The following is a 21,691-nucleotide window of genomic DNA, read 5'->3' as shown; positions in this document are numbered from 1 at the left end:
GCTCATTTTCCATTACAAGGTGTCCTGCCACGGGGGAACCCCCTGCTCTGCCCAACACACAGAGTACTCGTGTGGTATTCTTGCTTCTGAGACTTGTTCCATCAAAGCCAGTGTTGTCACCTTCCCAGCAGAGGGACGGCCCATTCACCAGAGCTCAAGGACGTCTCCAGAACAAGTTAAGTCCCTCTTCAGGACGTCCCTGATCTCTTTGCATGCCACACGTGAAACCCACAGCAGGATGCAGAGAGAGGCCACATCTCCGACGTGTTTTAACTCCCGAGGATAAAACATCACTCAGGAGTCTAGAAACACCATCCTTTCCTGTACTGATTTTTTATTAGACAACAAGAATTAAAAATATGACTATGGTTAAAAAGGAAAACAGTAACAACCACTCTTATAGTTCTGTGTCATACATGATTGAGGTATGGTGTACTAATTTTCTCTAAAATAGTATCTTCTACACAGACGAAAGAACACAAATAAAACTGGCTTATAGAATTCAACTCTACTATTTATTTGTAAGAGGCTGGTCCACGTAACAGTCCTAAGGCACACAGTGGACATATGCGCAATGATTTATGCATTCGTATAACACCTTGTTACAGTGAGCGTACAACAGGTGACCAGCTATCACCAACAACTATGACTTTACCATGAAAAGCTGGTAGAATGAGGGCCAACCTCTTCTCCAACTGGAGAATAATGATGCATTTCTACCTTCCCAAGTATATTAAAGATTGCATAAAGAGAATGGCACTTTTTCTCCGTGCACCAGTGCATACACAGCGAGCACTGCCTAAACATTTAACCTAATGTTAAAATAAGCAAATAACCAAATCAGACTTAATAATAACCAAATATTTTCATTTTTTGAGCAAAGTCTTCTGATTGTATTATAGTCAATAAACTGCAAAAGACACTTTGCCTAAGAAATCTTAAACTCATGAACTGAATTCATGTTTAAATCTGCAGTTATCTATAGACCTATATTTTAAACATCTTAAACCACAGGGCTTGATAGAATCATTTCTATATCACCAAATAAGCCAAATACAACTCTGACCGATGAATCATTTTCTCTCTCCATGTTGGAAGTGGTTTTGTTCTTACTGATAGATACCTCTGCTCTTACCTGGGATGAAATTAGAGTCAAACACACACGGCCGGCTCTCCGTGGTGTTCCCGGAGCACTGGCTGCCCACGGGGAACAGGAGGATGCACTGGCGGGCACGGACTTGGACACCAGAAGCTTCACACTCAGACCAGTCTGACCACTCTGACCAGCTCTCTGCAGAGATCAGAAGAGGGGAGTTGGGGCGGAATGGCCAATAAGCTCAATCATCCTGGACTCACTGGCAAGTTACATATGTGATTTCTGGATTCCATAGCATGTTTTAAATGGTTCTGTGCATCAGTAAGATGTAGTTGTATCATCTAACAGGTCCAGTACATACAGTACACATGAGGATGAATAAAAATGCCTGCGCTGGTATATATCTGATCAGATATCATGTGCTTAAAATAAATTTCCTAAGACCCACATTATTTTAACGTTGTAAAGTAATTGTATTTATACACTCAATAAGTGAATCCATGAGACCCAGCTGTGTGTGTACCATCAGCAGCAGAGGCACCTAAGTCATCAATGCAGGTGCCATTTCCCTATGGGTAATGCTCCCCTCAAAGAGCGTCAAATGCTTTCCTGAAAATTCTCCACTTCCTCTGTGCTCAGGCAAGAGAAGTAATTGTGTGCTCATGAAGGTCCCAGGTTGCTCAAAGGGAGTCTGAGGCTACACAATTACTTTCTCTTCCGTCATAAAAACAATTCCTCAGAGTCAACATGCCAAAATCAGGCTACCTTTAAGGTAGAATTCATCTTATCTCGTGTCTGCTGTCTCTGAAGAGATAAGGTCAATGCATAAGTCTCGGGTCAAGGCCAAAAGATGGGCATTGACAGGAAACTTCACCCCGAAGTGGAACATTTACCAGGATTTGTGAAATTCACCCAGCCATACAAACGTGTGAAAAGGAAGGAGTAACACTGCTATATAAGTAAGAGGGTTAAAAAAGTAAACTCTCAATATTGTTTACGAAATTTTAGCCCGGATAATAAGGTATTTTTCCATGCAGTTTGCTTTTCCCCCCTTTTTAAATAGAAGCGTCCACTTTGCAGTGGCAGGGAAAATTTGAAAATCAAACTTGTGTGTTGCTCGAGGTAAAGGGTACAATATTTCCTTAGAAATGCAGAAAGTGTCAGTTTTTGGAATGACAGTGAGAATCTGGCTTCAAGGCCCTTTTCAATATACATAGAACCTTCTAGAAAGATGTGCAGGAGCAAGCTAAAAACAAAAGTGTGTGTTTCAATGTCAAAGTTAGACCAAGAAAAGAATAGCTCATTTTCATTCCAGGTGGTTCCTTCATGTCAGTAAACCAAGCTATTTCTGGTGTGGTGGTGGTGGTGGAGTCCCTGGGCACCTACATCAGCCACAGGGAGCTTGGAGCCAGGAGCTCCCACACCCACGGGCCCATGTCTGGCTCCTGTGAGTTGCACTTCATAGCGGTGCTCCCTGCTCCCCACCCTGATTTTCAACAACAAAACCTCAGACTCCGTTATTAGGCTACTGGCTTTAAGAATGCTTTGCTATCACCAGTTTCTGTGGTTTGCTGTGCTCGTCCTCTTACTGATGTCTTGCTTTTTCTTTCCTTTAATTGAACTGCCTCTAAATTACAGCCCATTGCCCATAGATGAAGCATCCCCCAAGAGTGCTTAGTGTCCTCCTGTCACATTTTAGAAGTCATTCCTGGAACACAGGTCTGGAGATCTTTGGAAGGCACGTGGCTGCACCCAGGCTGGTTTTGAGACAAAAAAGCTGCAGGCGATTTCCCGACTCAGACCTCCAGACTCGGAGCGGGGCAGTACAAATGCTCGTTCTTTCCCACATTTCCTTGGACTTTCTCTCTCCCTCCACACAGCAAGGTGTTGCCTGTGGGTCACTAGTGTTATTAGCAAAGTCAAGAATAAATTGGAATGCTGATGTTTCCTAATTAGGGAGATTGGGTGTTGTACCAAGCCACAGATTCAGAACTCGTGTTTGAAGCCTTTCGCCCTCTCCCATTGCTGGGCTACAGGCTTCGAACACAAGTTCTGAATCTGTGGCGCAGTGAGAACTGCCTTATTATAGATGCTATGTTTTAAAGTCACTTCAAGGGTAATAGCATGTTGTTAACTTGTCCACCCCTCTTTCAGTACTTACTGGGATGGGGTATTATCAACTTCACCATTTATCCATTAAGGAAAGAGGCCAATTTGTCCTAAAGCTGTGCAATAGGGGAGGTGCCGCTTACCTGGGCAGGGCTGCGTGTTGCAGAGTGCCTCTTCTGTGTGCAGCCCCAGGCAGATGTCCCCTCCATAGGCCGGGGCTGGATTGGAGCAAGAGCGGGTCCTCATATAGTGTCCACCGCCGCATGTTGCTGAACATTTCGTCCAGGGGGACCAGCAAGACCACACGCCATCCACTGTGAAGGAACACAACGTCACAGCCCTTCCGTAATCCAATCCCAACCAAGTGAAAGGAGTTACTAAATGGAAGCCAAGCGGATTCTGTTTAGTAAGGGAAACAAAATGCAATCTGCACTCCAGGAAGGCTTCCGTGCATCGGCGCACGTAGCAACGAGGCTTCTGACCCCTCGCAGGGCTGCATTTGGAGTCTTCCTCTTGGTGACAGATCTGGCTTTACAGATTCCTCCCTACACTTTTTCAGTTCCCTTTATTCATTCTTTCAGAAAATATTTCTAAATCTGTCGTATCTAAGTACAAGCATGACAGCAGAGCGCAAGAGGTGTCATACTAATTCCAGCCCCTGAGAACAACCGTGAACCACCTTGTACGGTTATGATGTAAAGCCCCAGCCAGTTCTCACCTTTGCCATCTAACTAGCCAGACAAGACCTAAAGCCAAGGTAAGTAGCTCAAGTCACAAGCTCCTTTACTAATTGGAGTATGGTTTACTCCTTGACAGTGGGATAGAGAAAAGCTAATGGGTCCCATGAGGAAGGCAACTGAAGAATGCTCGGTAAATTCAGGCACAAAGTGACCAAATTAAGTACATCCACACAGACTTGACACTATGTTTAAATCACTACAGAGAGGAATCTGAAAATCTGCAGCCATATGTCGGGTTAGCTATTAAGGGTGCAGTTTTACAATGTGAACATTAGGCCGAACTGGTTCCTTGACTAACCATTTCCATGACAGCTCATAATCCAGCACATGTCTCTGCCTGCTCAAGTTAGTCTCTTGAATTCTTTAGACTGGGCTCTTGGTACCTATAGACTGGCCTGCCAAATGCTGCGGTCAGGTGGCCCACCTGAATCTGGGAGACTTTAAGACTCAGTCCTTTATTAGCTGATCTTGCTAAAACCAAGACCTCATGTTGGCTTGGGCTTGTGACAATGTCAAATATGATTTTCTCTTTAGCTAACTCCTGACTGTGCCTCTCTCTTGCTAGCCATACCTTCCCTATTATTGCTGAGTCCCAGGACAAAGCTACAGGATTTTGTCAAACAAGGTGTTAGATCCTAATCACGAGTTAAGCACCAATCATAAACACGGCCAACTCAATTAAAAAGCTGAGGAGAGACTCACTATTGCTATATGTAAAGAGTGTCATATTTTAAAGTTCTTTGTAGCCTACACAAAGAAACAGGAGCAACTATGACAGAGGGTGCCAAAATCATTCAGGGCATAAGATTGTTTTAGCTAGAATAACTTAGATTGTATTTTAGTACGGCTGTCGTGATATATTACATCATTATGGTGTAATGTTTCTTTTTAGATATTGGCAAAAGTAAAAAGAAGGCATTTTTGAGAAACCAGAGCAAAAATATCATCTTTATGACAATATTCTAATTTGCAGAAAGTAAAAAGAAAACAAAAATATTTAAACCCAATTTAGAAATAAGTTTGCAATCTAACTGGAAATTGTGTGATTCAATAGTTTACACAAACTTGCAGAATTCAACAGTATTTTCCCTAAAAGTTATTCAGTATCTCAGACAGTTACAGGAACTGATCAAGTATTTGATACTGGCTGTAATATCAGCAATAAAAAAGGCAGGCATGTGTTTTCTTAGAACTTTTGAATTTTAAAAAACTCTCTCCCATATCTGTCCTCACTGAAGGAAGCACTTGCTGACAGTTTTTCCCTGTTTGCAACCTAAATTGGAGCTTGGCCTCCAGGGAGTACCCTTGCATACCCATGTGCCAAGGCAAAAATAAGTCCTTGTGACTTATAGTAATGGCAAGTGTCTTAGATCTTGGCTGTCTAAATGCGTACAAGGCAGCTCAGGGCTCAGAAGGGTCTAATGTGTGCCCTAGATTGTGTCAGGGCCTGATGTACAACTAACCATGTGTTCTGAAGATCTCTGTATGGCATGATGAACCTGCAGATGAGTGGCTGACAAGTATATGAAAAGATGCTCAGCATCATGAATCAACAGGGAAATGCAAATCAAAACCACAATGACCATCACCTCATACCTGCCAGAATGGCTATTATCCAAAAAACAAAAGATCAGTGATGGCAAGGATGTGGAGAAATTGCAGCCCTTATACACTGTTGGAGGGAACGTACAATGGTGCAGATGCCTTGGAAAACAATGTGGAGGGTCCTCAAAAAATTAAAAACAGAGGCCGGGTGTGATGACTCACGCCTGTAATCCCAACATTTTGGGAGGCCAAGACAGGTGGATCACCTGAGGCCAGGAGTTCGAGACCAGCCTGGCCAACATGGTGAAGCCCTGTCTCTACTAAAAATACAAAAATTAGCTGGGCATGGTGGTGCACGTCTGTCATCCTCACTCCTCAGGAGGCTGAGGTAGCAGAATCGCAGGAACCTGTGAGGCAGAGGTTGCAGTGAGCTGAGATGGCGCCAGTGTACTCCAGCCTGGGTGACAGAATGAGACACCATCACAAAATAAAATAAAAAATAGATAAAGAGAGAATTACTGTAAGATCTAGCAATCCCACTTCTGGGTATATAACCAAAAAACTGAAATTAGGATCTCTGAGAGACATCTGCATTCCCATGTTCACTGCAGCATTTCTCACAATAAGCAAGATTTCAAAACAACCTAAATGTCCATCAAGAGATGAATAGATAAAGCAAATGTGGGAGGTGCATACAATGAAATATTATTCAACCTTAAAAAATGAGATCCTGCCAGATGCAACACCATGGATGAACCTAGGGGAGGACATTATACTATGTGAAACAAGTCAGACACAGAAAGACAAATAATATGTCATTCCACTTAGATCAGGTATCTAAAATAGTCAAACTCATAGAAGCAGTGAGTAAAATGGTGGTTGCCAGGGACTAGGGGAAGAGGGAAATGGAGAACTGCTGTATAGCTGGCATAAACTTCCGGTTATTCAAAATGAGTCAGAGCTAGAGATCTACTATACGTCGTTGTATACCTATACTTAACAATACCATATTGTGCATTCAAAAACCTGTTAAGAGTGTAGGTAGATTTTATGTTGAGTGTTCTTACCACAGCAAAAACAAAAACAAAAACAGAGACTAAATGGGCTCATTTCAATGGTTCCATAATCATGCAACATCTAATGATCTCACACCAGGAAGCTGATGTACATAATATACCCTGTGATATTTCAAACAGTATTTATTCCTGTCCACATTTCTACTAACATGTATGCCAATGTGTATGTGATCTAGTCTAATAAATCCTCTACCCACACACACACCGACTGTCCATCTGGTATCATGGTAAATTCTCCTGGCACAGGATTGTTAAACAGAGAGAATGGAGTTGTTGTTTGAATAATCGTTTAAGAGAGCATTTGGAACAGATCCAGTTGCTGAAATATTCCCACTTGGGAGTTCAAATTGCAAGATCACACTCTACCTCCACCAATTTCAACAGTCAAATAACTGGGGAAATGGATGTTTGTAGTACAGAGGGAACTCAAAGGAGGCCTGGAACTGCGTCCTCACTCTGTCCGGGAGTTGCTTAGTCTGCAATTGCCCTATGTCCCCAGACCAATCCTAATGCGGTGCTTGCTTTCTGTCCTCTCGATCCTGTCCTGAGGTTACAGGTTTCAACCTACATCATGGAGCCATGATGTAGGACATTGATTATTGTACTAACAGTTCATATTAGAAAGCATTTCTAAAATAGATATTACAGAATACAAATCTTAATGAAATAGTCTTCACCGTGAGGGAGCCTGTACAACCTGGTGGGGAAGTAGAAAGTTGCAGAGCCAAGAAAACAAAACAAATGTAAGCCACTGTGCAAGGCACAGCGTGTCAGGGGCCTGAGCGAGGCTGAGCCACTAAAATAGATTTTTTTTCCCCTGCTATGTGAACTCTACCGGACTAAAAAAAATAACATTAGTAATAATAATAATTAAAATAATAAACTCATTCAATTATTCCATCTCCATCCTCACAACTGCCCTGGGGGTTGTTCCAGAAATGAATGACTTGAGGCACAGAGAGGTTAGGTCCTAGGCAAGTGAGTGGGAAGCTGGGGCTGGAACACTGGCAGGCTGGGCACAGAACCTGACACACAAGCACAGGTTATGGCTTCCCATAATTCCTCCCATGTTGCTAAAAATCACATAGGAATCTCCTCATGGCTTGAATCAACACCTAATTTAGCTCAAGAAACACTGGTTCATGGGAAGATCAGACAAACAAACTCAGGCTCAGATCCATGGTGCTTTCAAGGAATCAAAGCAATTAATTATAGGAAATTATTTTTGATAAAATGAAATTTATACACGAACTGACTTGCTAGAAGAAGATAACATTCTTGTTGTAGAGATTCTAGCTAAATATTCCACCCACTACAGTAAGATGAAAAACAACGGCAGTAACCAATATACAACTGCCAGAGATCTAAATAGAAAAGTAAAAACTAAATAACTAAGGTTTGCACAACAGGCTTCCTGTGTGTGATCAGAGATGTGAAGCCCTTCACTCACAGTCTCTCAGGACATGGGCAAATGTGGTATTGATTCTCCAGCATACTGAGGTCTGGACTACATAGGTTTGCACTGCAGGATGGCTATGCTCTCTGCTCCTAAGGATCTCTAAGAAGAAATTTCCTCCACCCACTGCCCCCTGCCTGGCTCCACTTCAAAGTATGGACTCAAGGACTCCAAGAATGAAAAGGAAGAGAGGGTTCTGAGCACACCAGAGATGCCTAAGAGATTTGTCTACAGGACACACAACTGCCAGAATTATTCTTTTGATTCAAAGAGTCTGTCTCTCCATTAGATTTAGTGTTTCTTCCCCCATAGAATTATTTTTGCAAAATACAAAACAGAACCATCTTAGTTAAGTCTGATGAAAAGAGTTTGTGTTTACTTCATTAGGTTTTATGGGGTCTAAGCCAAACTCTGAGGTTACTTTCCTCTTAGCTGAACATTACTTAGCAACAAAAAAACATCTGCTGTCTGTACCTTTGTAGGTCAAGGTCTGGAGTCTTTAAGGCTAAATCGAATATGCATTGAGGAAAAGGAGTAAAGGAGAAATAATTAGCTATTTCTCAATGCTGGGGTAAATTATACAGGTGAAGGTGAATAAAATGATCATTTCAGCGTGGGCTTGACTTAGAAACCTTATTATAGTTTATTATGCACATTAGTCTTAGAGGTAACATTTTTTCATTGATTAATTTAAAATGTATTTTTACATTCTCTGGTTTATTTTATTTCTATTTTGAGACAGAATCTCACTCTGTCACCCAGGCTGCAGTGCAGTGGCATGATCTCAGCTCACTGCAAACTCCACCTCCTGGGTTCAAGCAATTCTTCTGCCTCAGTCTCCTAAGTAGCTGGGATTACAGGTACATGCCACCATGCCAGGCTAATTTTTTCTTTTTAGTAGGAATAAGGTTTTACCATGTTGGCCAGGCTGGTCTCAAACTCCTGACCACAAGTGATCTACTCAACTCAACCTCCTAAAGTGCTGGGATTACAGGTGTGAGCCACCGTGCCTGGCTGATTTATTCTCATATTTAATTTTAATGAGAAAATATATTTTTAAATAAAATACACTGTCCATTTGTAATTATCCACTATGAACCCAACAGGGTTAAAAAGGAGTAAATTCGCAGTGGAGAGTATCCTAAATGAGACAGGAATTGGCCTCTAACTGGCTTCCTGGTGACTGTGCAGCTCAGCATTCACACCCCTAGCACTTCCAATCCTCCCTGCTGGGTTATGCCTTGTCATACGTTTAGGAATTTGCCAGGCAGAGGAAGCACCACTCAGCCCTGACTCACCCACTGCCTAGTGCAAAGTGACATGGGCCACTCTGAATGACTCCACAACACTCTGCAGAATCTTGGCTTTTAAAAAGAAAATGAGGACAGAGTTATTTCAACATATTAAAGTTATGTATACATGGTATTGGCTTGACCACTAAATAACTAAAATGAGAGCAACCAACAGATCATGTTAATAGAGTGTCTCTGAGATGAGTGGTGACCCTTTGTACTTGTGCACTAGGACAGCATCCAAGTGTCTGGAGGAATCTGCACATCCTATCCATGGCAACAAGGATAGGGTCTGGAGCCCAGGGAGACAAGGGTGGGTGGAGGGACCCTGACATTCCCATGACGTCTGCCCCTGTTCCAGTTTATAGCATGGACCTGAGTCTAGCGAGCTCGCCCACAGGATTCCTCTCAGCCCCCAGAGGAGGACTCCTTCCACTGGGGCTATGGGAAAGAACAGTTCAGTGACCTTTCCCAGCCTCTCAGCATCAGCTTGGCTGGGAAAGCTGGGTGGGCAGAGGACGAGTCTCCTGAGGCTGGAGAAATTCAAGCAGAGACACCCTAGGAGGAGCCAGGCAGCTGATAAGAGCAGAAACATTATCGGGAGCCTCAGCTACAAATCTGGAAACTATATATTTTCAGTTTTATATACATGTTTATTCATCTATCCATTCATCCATCCACGTACCCAATCCAATGAATGGTCATTGAATATCTGCTACAAGCAAGTTTTTTGATGTAAGAACTCAGAAAGTTTTATCTACTAGAAATATGTTAATATTCTATGCCTTTAAAAATGTTGTATCCAGCTTCAGAATGAGCCTTCCTCCCAATTTCCCATCTCTGGTTGTCAATTTCACCAGCTCCTTTCTGTCCCTCAAGACCCAACTTAAGGGCAGCCTGCTTGCTGTAGCTGCCATGATTTCTCCTTGGCGAAATCCACCAAGGGGCTGGCTCCTTGGTGGATACAGCCACTGCACCTGGTTGTCATAAACTCAGTAGCCAGCCACCATACTGGGTTGACACTGCTCCCAGGATGCATCCTCCCTAAACTCTTAAGTTTCTTTCTGACCTGGATCATAGCACTGCATCTGTGTATACCCTGTAAACAGTGCACAGTCGGTTACTCAAAAATGTTTCCCGAGAAATGACATGAATGAAGAAAGATCAGTTAATCAACTCTTTGTCTCCTCATTATTAACAAACAATCCCTGATGGGTATTTCTAGTATATGCCAGGCCCCTACTGGGAGCTGAGGTCACTGCCATGAGTGAGACCATGCCAGGAGTCCCTGTCCTCATGGAGCTTCACACAAAAGTCAAGGCAGCCTCCCCAGTCACAGATCGGCCCTCGGGATGGCCATAATGTGTGGGCCAAAGACTTTCCGTGGGTTCTGTACAGGACAGCAGGAAGTGGGAAGCTCTGGTGGAAGTGTTTCAGGTGCTAGGGACCCTGAGCTGTGGCAGGAGGAAGGCAGAAACAGGGGCTTGAATATTATAGGGAAAGACGGAGGAGCGTTTTGGGCATTGTCAGAGCAAAAGCCCTGGGTGGGGGCTCTTTCGGCTCATTTTCATGACTCTGTGCTTGCTTGGGAATTCAGTGGAAGGAAAAGCCAGGCCTCAGGAAGAAGACCAAGACAAACAGCTCCGCTAGGCCCACAGGAGAGAAGAGTTTGCATCTTTGGAGGACTTAATTAATGAGGTAGAACCTTTGTGACAGAAGACATGGGGACCAAGAACTGACTTGGCAGGCCCAGGGTCCAGGGGTTACACCTTTGATACCCGTGACCCTGGATGACCATGTGATGGTACATGGAGGCCATATGGGGGAGGGCTGGGTCCATCAGTGGCCTGGGAAGGGATCAGCCTCCAGAAGGAGCTGATGGTCGCTCCAAAGACCCTGGATATTTCAGACCACATTAGAAAGGCCGGCTTTTCCATCAGACACAACAACTAGAGTCCATATCCTTTGAGTAGCTCATGGGAAAGTTTTAATTCCTTTTACAATCAGAAGAAAAAAACATGAACACAATCTAGCCTAGATGGTATTTGTCTTTCCCCAATGCATTAGGGAGTGGGGAACCCCTGCAGACAAATGTGCCCAGGGCCCAGGGACGGCCCACTGTGACCCGGCCTATCAGATCTTTCGATACAGACAACTAAAGCTGCATGCCTGTCTGAAAGGAGGGCTGAGAGAAGGTCTTAATATTGCTTGGAATGATTTAGGATTTGGTTTCAGGTCTGCTGGAGAGAAGAGGTTTCTTTTTCTTTCCTTTTCCCACTCTGGGCTAATCCAGCAGGTGATGACATCACACAAGACATTTTTTTATTTGTTTGTTTGTTGATTTACTCTTGAGACAGGGTCTCGCTCTGTTACCCAGGGTGGAGTGCAGTGGCCTGATCATGGCTCACTGCAGTCTTGATCTCCTGGACTCCAGAAATCCTCCCAACTCAGCCTCCAGAATAACTGGGACTACAGGCGTGCACTGTCATACTTGGCTAATTTTTGTATTTTTCATAGGGATGGGGTCTGGCTGTATTGCCCAGGCTTGAGCTCTTAGGCTCAAGTGATTCCCCCTCTTTGGCCTCACAAAGTGCTCGGATTACCAGCATGAGCAACCACGTGTAGCCAAGACATTTATTAAGAACACAGATCTCAAACATAAAGCCAGGATGCTGTGTGAGGCCTGGTAAATAAGAAGATTCACCAAGACCCTTGAGTTTTCAGATGTTTTGTTGATTACACAATCCACTTACCTGGGCAGGGCAAAATGTTGCATTCCTGATATTCTAGAGATGGGCCGAGGCAAGGCATTCCCCCATACTTGGGTTCGGGGTTGTTGCAAACACGCTTCCGGTTCCGAATGCCCCTGCTGCAGTCACGGCTGCACTGTGACCACGACGTCCAGGCTGACCAAGCCCCGTTGACCGTGTGGGCAGAGTATCTGCCAGCACGCAGGAAATCCCCAGAAAGCCCTGCCAAGGAAACAGGTGAAGTGTGATTCCGTTACAAGTTTCAGAGGAACCACAGTCCATGCTGACTTTCACTCTGTAGCGGCTGTCTGCCTTATGTCTAGAACTACCCTCTCACATTCCGTTGAGCTCTTTTTACACTTCAGCAGCCAAAAATCAGACAGCCTCTTGTATCTCAAGCTTCTTTTCTGCAGTTACTATGAAATAAGGCTGAAATCAAGAACTCCATTTGTGAATGTGGTGAAGCCTTTACACCGTAAATAATAGATTCTATATAGGTAGTTCATTTACTTTTTGAAGAAACTTCTTACAAAGAAAATACAACTTTCTCACTTCCCTTGGGAATTCTACAACAAACTGCCCTCAGACACAATGGGTAGAGCCTGCCCTGAAGGACCTCCATCTGGAGGAAGGGAAACATAATTCAGACATTTTCTAAACCTATTCTTTCAGCTGTTAACCTTTCAAAGGTGAATTAATGCTGGTGAAAGGGGCCAAGTCAATTGCTCCTGGATCACAGGCCAGAGAAACTCCTGTCTGCTCCGTAGAATTCATGCCCTAGAACTGAACACCGCACTGAGTGACTGCCAAATGTTTCTATGAAGTTTAGAGCACACCGCCTAACAAAAGGTGTTTCCCAAGGAGCCAAGAAAGGCAGCAGCAGCAGCAGGTGGGCTGTGGGGTGAGTGGAGAGTTGCTGTGGCAGGAATCACAGCCAACAGGCTTTGAGGACATATTGTGGGTGATGGGTACAGTGAACACTTTCACTTGTCAAGTCATATAATTAGCTATGGTCAAAATTCATGTGTGTTTTTATGAAAATGTCTTCCCACTCACAATACTAAAAAATATTCAATAATCTTCTCAAATGTAGGCAATGTGACACCAGCTTTAACAAATAACTCTAAAAGTAGGCAGTGAAGTTCCGGGTAAGTGTGCTCAGAAGACAAGAGTGCCAACAACTCTCGGCGTTGTTAAGCAACTCTGTTGTTTACTTTAAAAATCTGTTTCTGAAAGGATGGCAGGATACTCTTCAGAGAAATTGAATTAGAAGTGTCTTTCTGTGATAAACTAGTATTCTGTGGTGAATCAATAAAGAAAAACTATGCACAAATCCAACCTAATTTTATGTGGTCAGAGGAAAATGAGTCCCATTTTGTGTTTTCAAGATACCAATACCAAAATGTGAGACCATAATGAGAACTCAAAGCCATTAAGACACAGGAGGATTAAACTCTGTGCACACGTATGTTTATGGTGGCACTATTCACAATACCAAAGACTTGACACCAACCCAAATATCCATCAGTGATAGACAGGATAGAGAAAATGTGGCACATATACACCATGGAATACTATGCAGTCATAAAAAAGGATGAGTTCAGCTGGGCGTGGTGGCTCATGCCCATAATCCCAGCACTTTGGGAGGCCAAGGCAGGTGGATCACAAGATCAGGAGATTGAGACCACGGTGAAACCCTGTCTCTACTGAAAATACAAAAAATTAGCCGGGCACGGTGGTGGGCACTTATAGTCCCAGCTACTCGGGAGGCTGAGGCAGGCGAATGGCGTGAACCCGGGAGGTAGAGCTTGCAGTGAGCTGAGATCGTGCCACTGCACTCCAGCCTTGCTGACAGAGTGAGACTCCATCTCAAAAAAAAAAAAAAAAAAAAAAAAAAAAAAAAAAGGATGACTTCATGTCCTTTGCAGGGACATGGTTAATCTGGAAACCATTATTCTCAGCAAACTAACAAAGGAACAGAAAACCAAACACCACATGCTCTCACTCATAAGTGGAAATTGAACAATGAGAACACATGGACACATGGAGGGGAACATCACACACCAGGGCCTGTTGAGGGGTGGGTAGCTAGGGGAGGGATAGCATTAGGAGAAATACCTAATATAGATGATGGGTTGATGGGTGCAGCAAACCACCATGGCACGTGTATACCTATGTAACAAACCTGCACGCTCTGCACATGTATCCCAGAACTTAAAGTATAATAAACAAAATGTATTGAAGTCAGATACAAAATAATATATTAACATTAATTGTATATTTTACATAAATCTAGCCATATATTTAAGTAACCCAATGTTGAACTTTTTTTAAAGGGAGTAGTAAAAATCAGCTTAATTTCTCAAACTTCAAGTGTTTAACACTTATCAAAAGTACTTTTAAATTCCAAGTTTTCATATGTTAAATTTCAAACCTCAAATTAAAATAAAACTGTTGTTTAAATGGAAAAAAAGACAAGTCCATGATCTACTTTTGAAGGAAATATAGACTATCTTTTATAAATGTGTATTCAAATTTTCCTTAGTTAATATTATGAACATTTAAAACAAATATTAGCTCTGGTTGTATATGTATCCGAAAATGGGAGGAATAAAATGTGTAAGTTCAGAAAAGAGACTGAAGATGCACAGAGAAACACCATCATTCATTTTCTACTTTTTCTTTGATATCATAAGAAATACAGTTCACAGCCCGTTTTGAAATAAGAGAATAAGTGACAAATTAGAGATAGTGTTGCCAGATTGAGCAAATAAAATACAGGAAACTCAGTTAAATGTGACTTTCAAAAAAATAAATAACATTTTATGATAAGTATTTCCCAAATATTAGATGGGACACATCTATATACTTAAATAATTGGGCTGGGTGCACTGTCTAACACCTGTAATCCCAGCACTTTGGGAGACCAAGGCAGGCAGATCACTTGAGCCTAGGAGTTCAAGACTAGCCTGGGCAACTTGGAGAAAATCCATCTCTACAAAAAATAAAAAATTAGCTGGGTATGGTGATGCACACCTATAGTTCCAGTTACTCAGGAGGCTGAGATAGGAGGATTGATTGAACCCTGAGATTGAACCATGATTACACCACTGTACTCCAGCCTGGGCAACAGAGGGAGACCCTGTCTCAACAAACAAACAAATAAAAACCAAAAAATTGCATGGGTCTTAGTCATTTAAAAAGTTATGTGGGATATACTTATCCTGAAAAAGATTCATGGGATATACTTATACTAGAAAAAACTTCTGAAAGATAGCTGCAACCTGCATTTAAATTTTGTGCTTTATCTCACCACCCTAGGTGGAGTTCACAAGATCATCATTTATAAAATGTACATCTTTAAGTCCTCAGTTATCCTTCTCTTGGTATTTCATCATATACCTTCTCTTCTAAATACAGCAAGAGTTTACAAAATTAAAAAGAATGACTATTATTTTGTTACTCATTTTTTCAGCTGGGTGGTATTTGTTCAAGTTATATGTTTATTCACATCAAACACTGTATGAAAGCAGACTCTTTTTATTCGCTTCAAGAAACAAGGAGCTTGTGTAATCACTGAACTACAGTGAGCAGTGGTGTGAGGAGAAGAGAGAGTTAATGTCAGTGAGAACAATAGGATGAGGAAGCAGGCTTGTAAAGCAAGTGGCTCCTGCTGCACCTGCTGGGCCTCCAGGCATCCAGGCTGTTCACTGGCTCCCAGGAGAAGTCATGGTGATCTGTGACAAGAGAGCAGCTGGTGGCCGTCACGCAGAGTCACGCTGTCTCAGAGCCTTCCTTGTAGCAACACCAAGTAGATCCACCAAACCTCCATGAATTTATCCCACAATAAATTCTGTCCAATATGGCAACACATCAGCTTGGTGGCACTTGTCTAGGCTATTCACTCTGGGTATAAGACCCCTTCTCTATAAATGGTGCCTGTCCTTTCATGTTGGGAGAATAAGGTAGAATCACCAGTGCAAAGATGCTAAGGCATATCTAAAAATGGCCTCAAGATATAACAATCACTGTTCTCATCAAACTGTGTATCAAGGACCCATCTATGAGTATCTATTTCCTTTTCTCTTGGTATCTTTTCTTTTGGAAGAGATTTTGCCCAATTAGAGGAGACTGAAAAACAGAAATGAAGAACAAAGCAAAGCATCAAGCTCTTAAGGGCCACCAGGCTCAATTCCTTTTTCTGCAGTTGAGACAGCTGAGCTCTAGGGAGAGAAAGTGAATTGCCCCAGGTAAAAGGACCACTTGGTGTCAGGGCCAGGCAGAGGCCAGATCTGGTTTCTGCCTCAGGACTTTCTCCATGCTATTAGTATGGCATTCAAGGGATTTACTCAAGTATGAGGAGCAAAGTGATTTCAAAGACTAGTCTAGTATCCTCACACACTGTGCTTTTTAAAAACAGAAAAGTCCTTTTATAGGTACAAAGAGAAATGCACTTCCATTGCCCTTGTGAAGTTTCGGGATAAATAAAGAAAACTTTCTTTCAGCTTACATTTTAGTGCCAGAAGATGTATGAAAGATCACTGATGCTTCCCCAGTACATTTTCTGATACTAAATAAATCTCACACAAATGATTCTGGGTCTATAATAAATATAATGTTACTGGGGGTCTGATTTCATAGTATCACTTCAATATCTAACTCCTTACAGTAAGGCTCTTTTCTTTCAATTTGTCCTACAGTCAGTTGTGCTGTACAGGGATCATTGTTTTCAAGGCTGCTAAGCCATAAATAACCAAAAAGAGGCCGGGCGCGGTGGCTCACACCTATAATCCCAGCACTTTGGGAGGCTGAGGCGGGCGGATCACGAGGTCAGGAGATTGAGACCATCCTGGCTAACACGGCCCCATCTCTACTAAAAATACAAAAAAAAAAAAAAAAAAATTAGCCGTGCGTGGTGGCGGGTGCCTGTAGTCCCAGCTATTTGGGAGGCTGAGGCAGGAGAATGGCGTGAACCCGGGAGGCGGAGCTTGCAGTGAGCCGAGATCATGCCACTGCACTCCAGCCTGGGCGACAGAGCCAGACTCCATCTCAAAAAAAAAAAAAGTCCTACTGCTGTTTATGACCTTAGAGATAAGATCAAAGGCCCTTCCATGGAAGTGGGTCAGTCCCCACGGAATCACTGCTCACCGTCTGTGGAGCAGCCACTGGTGCCGTCGCTAGAACAGTACCGCATTTCGATTCTCTGTCTTCCCACTTCCAGCAAATTCGGATCGGGCAGGCGGGCTTTGCACGTGTATCGGAATCGCTGCTCGTAGTGGCCGCCGTTGTCAGAGATGTTGACAGGCGTCCAGGGTGTCCAGGGTGTGGTCTTCTTCAGCTCAGGACACGGGTTGGTGTTGCAAGGCTGGTACTCCTGGGGAGAACGTGCAGGCGAGCATTACCATACAGGGTGAACAGAGCAACCTCACCAAAGGCTCCTTTCCTTTAGGGAAAGATAGGCGTCTCTAAAACACCAGCTCCTAAGACACAGCTACTCTACCAAACTAAAAACACATTTGTGTTAAATTAGGCATTCAAAAGAATGCTCAGTGTTCAAGACATCTCCAAAAGGAATCCGCAGTCTCTCCTGTGTAAACAATGGGAATGAGACAACAAACTTAATTGCTTGTGGGAAAAAACCCCAGCGATCCCATAAAAATCATCTTCCTTTCACTTAATGACTAGCTGAAAGTACCCATTATTCTGATGTTAAGTTTAGCATTTTCTTGAAAAGATTGATCTGTAAACCTCGTAATATGCAGTTTGAGATTAACGGATGTCTTAAGACCTGGGATCACAGATGTGAGGTGTTAGAGTGGTAGGGGAGCCACAAGATAAAATGATGCAAGAGACTTTTTTACGTATAAGAAGGTTTCCCATCATCTCACAGCTGACACCTTCAAAGCCCTTCTCAGCATCTCCTCAGAGTACACTGAAATGTAAGTTCTGTTCCCTCCCTCCCAGGTACCTCCCTTGGAACCACAGGTAGGAAGGTCCTGGGTAGATGAGCACACAGTGGCTTTGGAGGTCTGGCAGGTGGAGATGATGAAAATCTGCCTGGAGCACCTACTGATTTATTTGACAAGCGTTCTACATACAATTGCTGCAAACACAGAGCCCAGTAGGAGGGATACAGGAGTCGACCTTGGATGCAGTGTGACATAATTTCTCCATTTTACAGCAACGGGTTTCACTGGAGGGGAAACCTTACACGTAATACACCTAGTGATGGCCACAGGAGTAAAGATTTTTAACAATATTTTATTAATAAAATAAGAATTAAATCACTCATTAAGCTTTATCATAAAATAAGAAAATCGCTCTATCATTTCTCCACCTCTTTCAGTTGCATATTTTGATACTTATCACCATACACCTAAACTTGACTTTGGGTTCTTTTGGTAAAACCTTTGAATCTACAAATTCCTTCAGTTTTAGAATTATTATTATTATTATTATTATTATTATTATTTGAGACAGAGTCTCGCTCTGTCGCCCAGGCTGGAGCACAGTGGCACGATCTTGGCTCACTGCAAGCTGCGCGCTCCCCAGTTCACGCCATTCTCCTGCCTCAGCCTCCCGAGTAGCTGGGACTACAGGCGCTCGCCACCTCGCCCAGCTAATTTATTGTAGTTTTAGTAGAGATGGGGTTTCACCGTGTTAGCCAGGATGGTCTCAATCTCCTGACCTCGTGATCTGCCCGCCTTGGCCTCCCAAGGTGCAGGGATTACAGGCGTGAGCAGAAATATTCTTGATTACTTCATTTCATGCTCCCCCTCCCTTTTCTTGCTGCATCTCTTATCTTTTGGATGTAAACTCATTTATCCATTTTTACATTTCTCATCTTTTATCTCATAGTTTCCATATCTTCATCTTTTGCTCTAGTTTCTGGAAGATTTCCTCAACCTTATCTTCCAAAATGATGATTGAAATATTCATCTTATCTACTACATTTTAAATTTCCAAAAGCCTTTTTGTGTCTATTTTTTGGTTCTTGATTATTCCCTTTTATTGTATCCTGTTCTTATTTTTTTGGTCACACTACTTTCTCCAATTCGAGTACATTGATGATTTGAATACACTGAGTACACTGATGAATTATTTCAAGGTTGTAGTCTCTCTCTATAGCTTCTGTATCTTCTAGTTGCTGAATTCCCTTTGCTTTTTTGGATCGCTATCTTTCTTGTTAGATTGTTTCTTCTGTGATCTGAACATTCTTTGTTTTCTGCTTTGAATTAGAGTGGAGGGCTAAAAAGTTTAACTGGAAGGTCTAAGGACAGAGAAGTCTATAGACCTGGTCAGATCTGGTTAAGCATCTTTAACCAGAATTTAAGAATCTTTGTCAGAATCTTAAACCTTTCCTGCTGGACTCTTCAGAGACCCCTGAGAAGACTGCTCCAGTGTCTTGCCTGTCTGGATGCTGGAGACTGAGCCATGGAGGATCTGGGAGCCAAGTGCAGGAAGAGGGCTGAATTCTCAGTGTCCAGTAGACAGTCATTTATCTTACTCTGCGTTTCTCGGTTCTGAAGCACCCAGTTAACTGAGCTCAGTGCTCAGAGGTCCAGAGACGCTCTGTTTTCCTCTCCAGAAAATAAGCTTCCTAGCATCTGCCGGACAGAGCAGGTCTAGTCCCCTTGGTGGAGTAGGAGAGAGATATGGAGGTCTGACAACTTCTTAAATAGAAGTCAGCCAATGTTACTTTGCCACTAACAAAGAAAACGGGGCTGCTGATTCCTGAGCTCTCTGAGGGGTCTCTGGTGTGCATTGAGATGATTCTTTTCATGTATGTGCTGGAGGTCCCCAAGATCCCTCCAGTTTCTATGATTAGATAGCAGGATCCATAGGACTCTGTATGCAGCAGTGTTCTCAGCTATAATTTATTACAGTAAGAGAATACAAAGCAAAATCGGGAAAGAGGAAATGCACATGGGGTAGAAGTCTAGACAAAGCCAGGTGGCACAACCAAGAGACCTCTCTCAGCGGAGTCACAAAGGATGTACTCAGGTCCCCCAGCAGCTAGTTCTGATGATGTACAGGGAAGATGGTCTACTGGGGAAGCTCACTGGAGACCTGGTACTCAGGGTTTTCACTGGGGTCTGGTTGCAGAAGCATCCTTGCTTTGCATTTACCAAAAGTCCAGATTCCCCCAAGGAAGCTTTCAGTATACACCACATTGTTTGTACAGACAATTTAAGCACAGAGAGCCACTCTTGCCATCTGGGAATGGTAGAAACCTTCCTGAAATCCAGATTCCCAGATGCCAGTCAATAGCTAGCCTTGCAAGCAGGCCATTCTAAGAATCACAGGACTGGGCAGCATTGTCTTCCACACAGTTCTCCTCTGCTAGACTTGAATTCATGCTTCTTCAATGTATTTCCAGATTCTACTTTTTAAAATCAACATGGTTCTTTCTCTTTTATTCTGACTTTGTGCATTTATGCCTTGAAAAATCAACCCCTCTAATACTGTATTAGTATGTTTCCAGTAGGATAGAAAGCAACTTGTGTCTCCACGCCACCAACTTTACCTGGGAACCTAATACGATCTTTATTTTGTACTGTTTTAAATACTCTATCTTTTTTTACTTACAATGCATTTATTTTTTATTTTATTTATGGCAGATAACACTCAGGATTTTTGTGACATCATAGGCTTTTAACAGAAAATATGTAAAGTGATCATTGCTGTTTCTTTGATTTAATACTCTCCAGGCATTCCTCCCAGCCTACGCCATCTCTACATCAACAAATACTAGAAAGATAGATGACTTCATTTTCTTGTGTTTATAGCATCTTTTATTATGGCATCTTTTGAATGCTGCCTCTTAAATGAAAAAGCCCCAATGAATGCCATAAACCCAATCATGTAAAAAGCCAGGCACAACACGTGTGTGATCTCTTTCACTTGGAATGAAAACCACATGACAGGAAAGCAATAAACCCTTGTCTTGGACCCTCTGTGCCTCTGGTATGGGGATGCTCTCACCTCTGGATTGAAAAGGCCACATGCCACTGCCCTTCCCTCCCTCACTCTGAGCCAGCCTGGCCAGGTAAGCATCCCAGAGCTCCTTGCTGAAATGGGCTCAAAACACATGCAGCTTGGCCATGCGCGGTGGCTCACGTCTGTAATCCCAGCACTTTGGGAAGCCAAAGTGGGTGGATCACCTGAGGTCAGGAGTTCGAGACCAGCCTGGCCAACATGGTGAAACTCCATCTCTACTAAAAACACAAAAATTAGCTGGGCGTGGTGGCGGGTGCCTGTAGTCCCAGCTACTCGGGAGGCTGTGGCAGGAGAATTGCTCGAACCTGGGAGGCGGAGCTTGCAGTGAGCCGACATTGTGCCACTGCACTCCAGCCTGGGCAACAGAGCAAGACTCCATCTCAAACAAACACACAAACATCATGTGCCATTTACGGACCCTCTGTGTGAAGAGTGCTGGTCTTGAGTCTTCACAAATGCAGCATTACCTATAAATTAGTAAAATCTTACATCTTCATAAACAGATTTAAAGGATTCCACCAATAATTCTTAGATTTCCCACACTGCAAGCTTCGTTCTTTCTACGGAGATGAAGTTTAATTTTTGAAATGAATGAGGCACAAATGTGTTTGAAAGCTGGCTCAAGTG

General features: G+C 42.9%; 1 protein-coding gene across 4 annotated transcripts in view; it reads right to left on the bottom strand.

Annotated features, from left to right (window-relative positions):
* SEMA5A (semaphorin 5A) overlaps positions 1–21,691 on the bottom strand; it is a 512,129-nt gene that overhangs the window by 16,427 nt on the left and 474,011 nt on the right. For all 4 annotated transcript variants that reach the window (XM_050794063.1, XM_050794064.1, XM_050794065.1 and 1 more), the window contains 4 exons: positions 17,213–17,438; positions 12,068–12,286; positions 3,349–3,519; positions 1,136–1,291 (listed from right to left, as the gene is read on the bottom strand). In XM_050794063.1, coding sequence (XP_050650020.1) covers positions 1,136–1,291; positions 3,349–3,519; positions 12,068–12,286; positions 17,213–17,438 — 772 coding nt within the window. The remainder of the gene's footprint in view (positions 1–1,135; positions 1,292–3,348; positions 3,520–12,067; positions 12,287–17,212; positions 17,439–21,691) is intronic.

The sequence above is a fragment of the Macaca thibetana genome, chromosome 6 (genome assembly GCF_024542745.1).
Source record: "Macaca thibetana thibetana isolate TM-01 chromosome 6, ASM2454274v1, whole genome shotgun sequence".
Classification (NCBI taxonomy): Eukaryota; Metazoa; Chordata; class Mammalia; order Primates; family Cercopithecidae; genus Macaca; species Macaca thibetana.
This window is presented reverse-complemented; position numbering and strand designations above follow the sequence as displayed.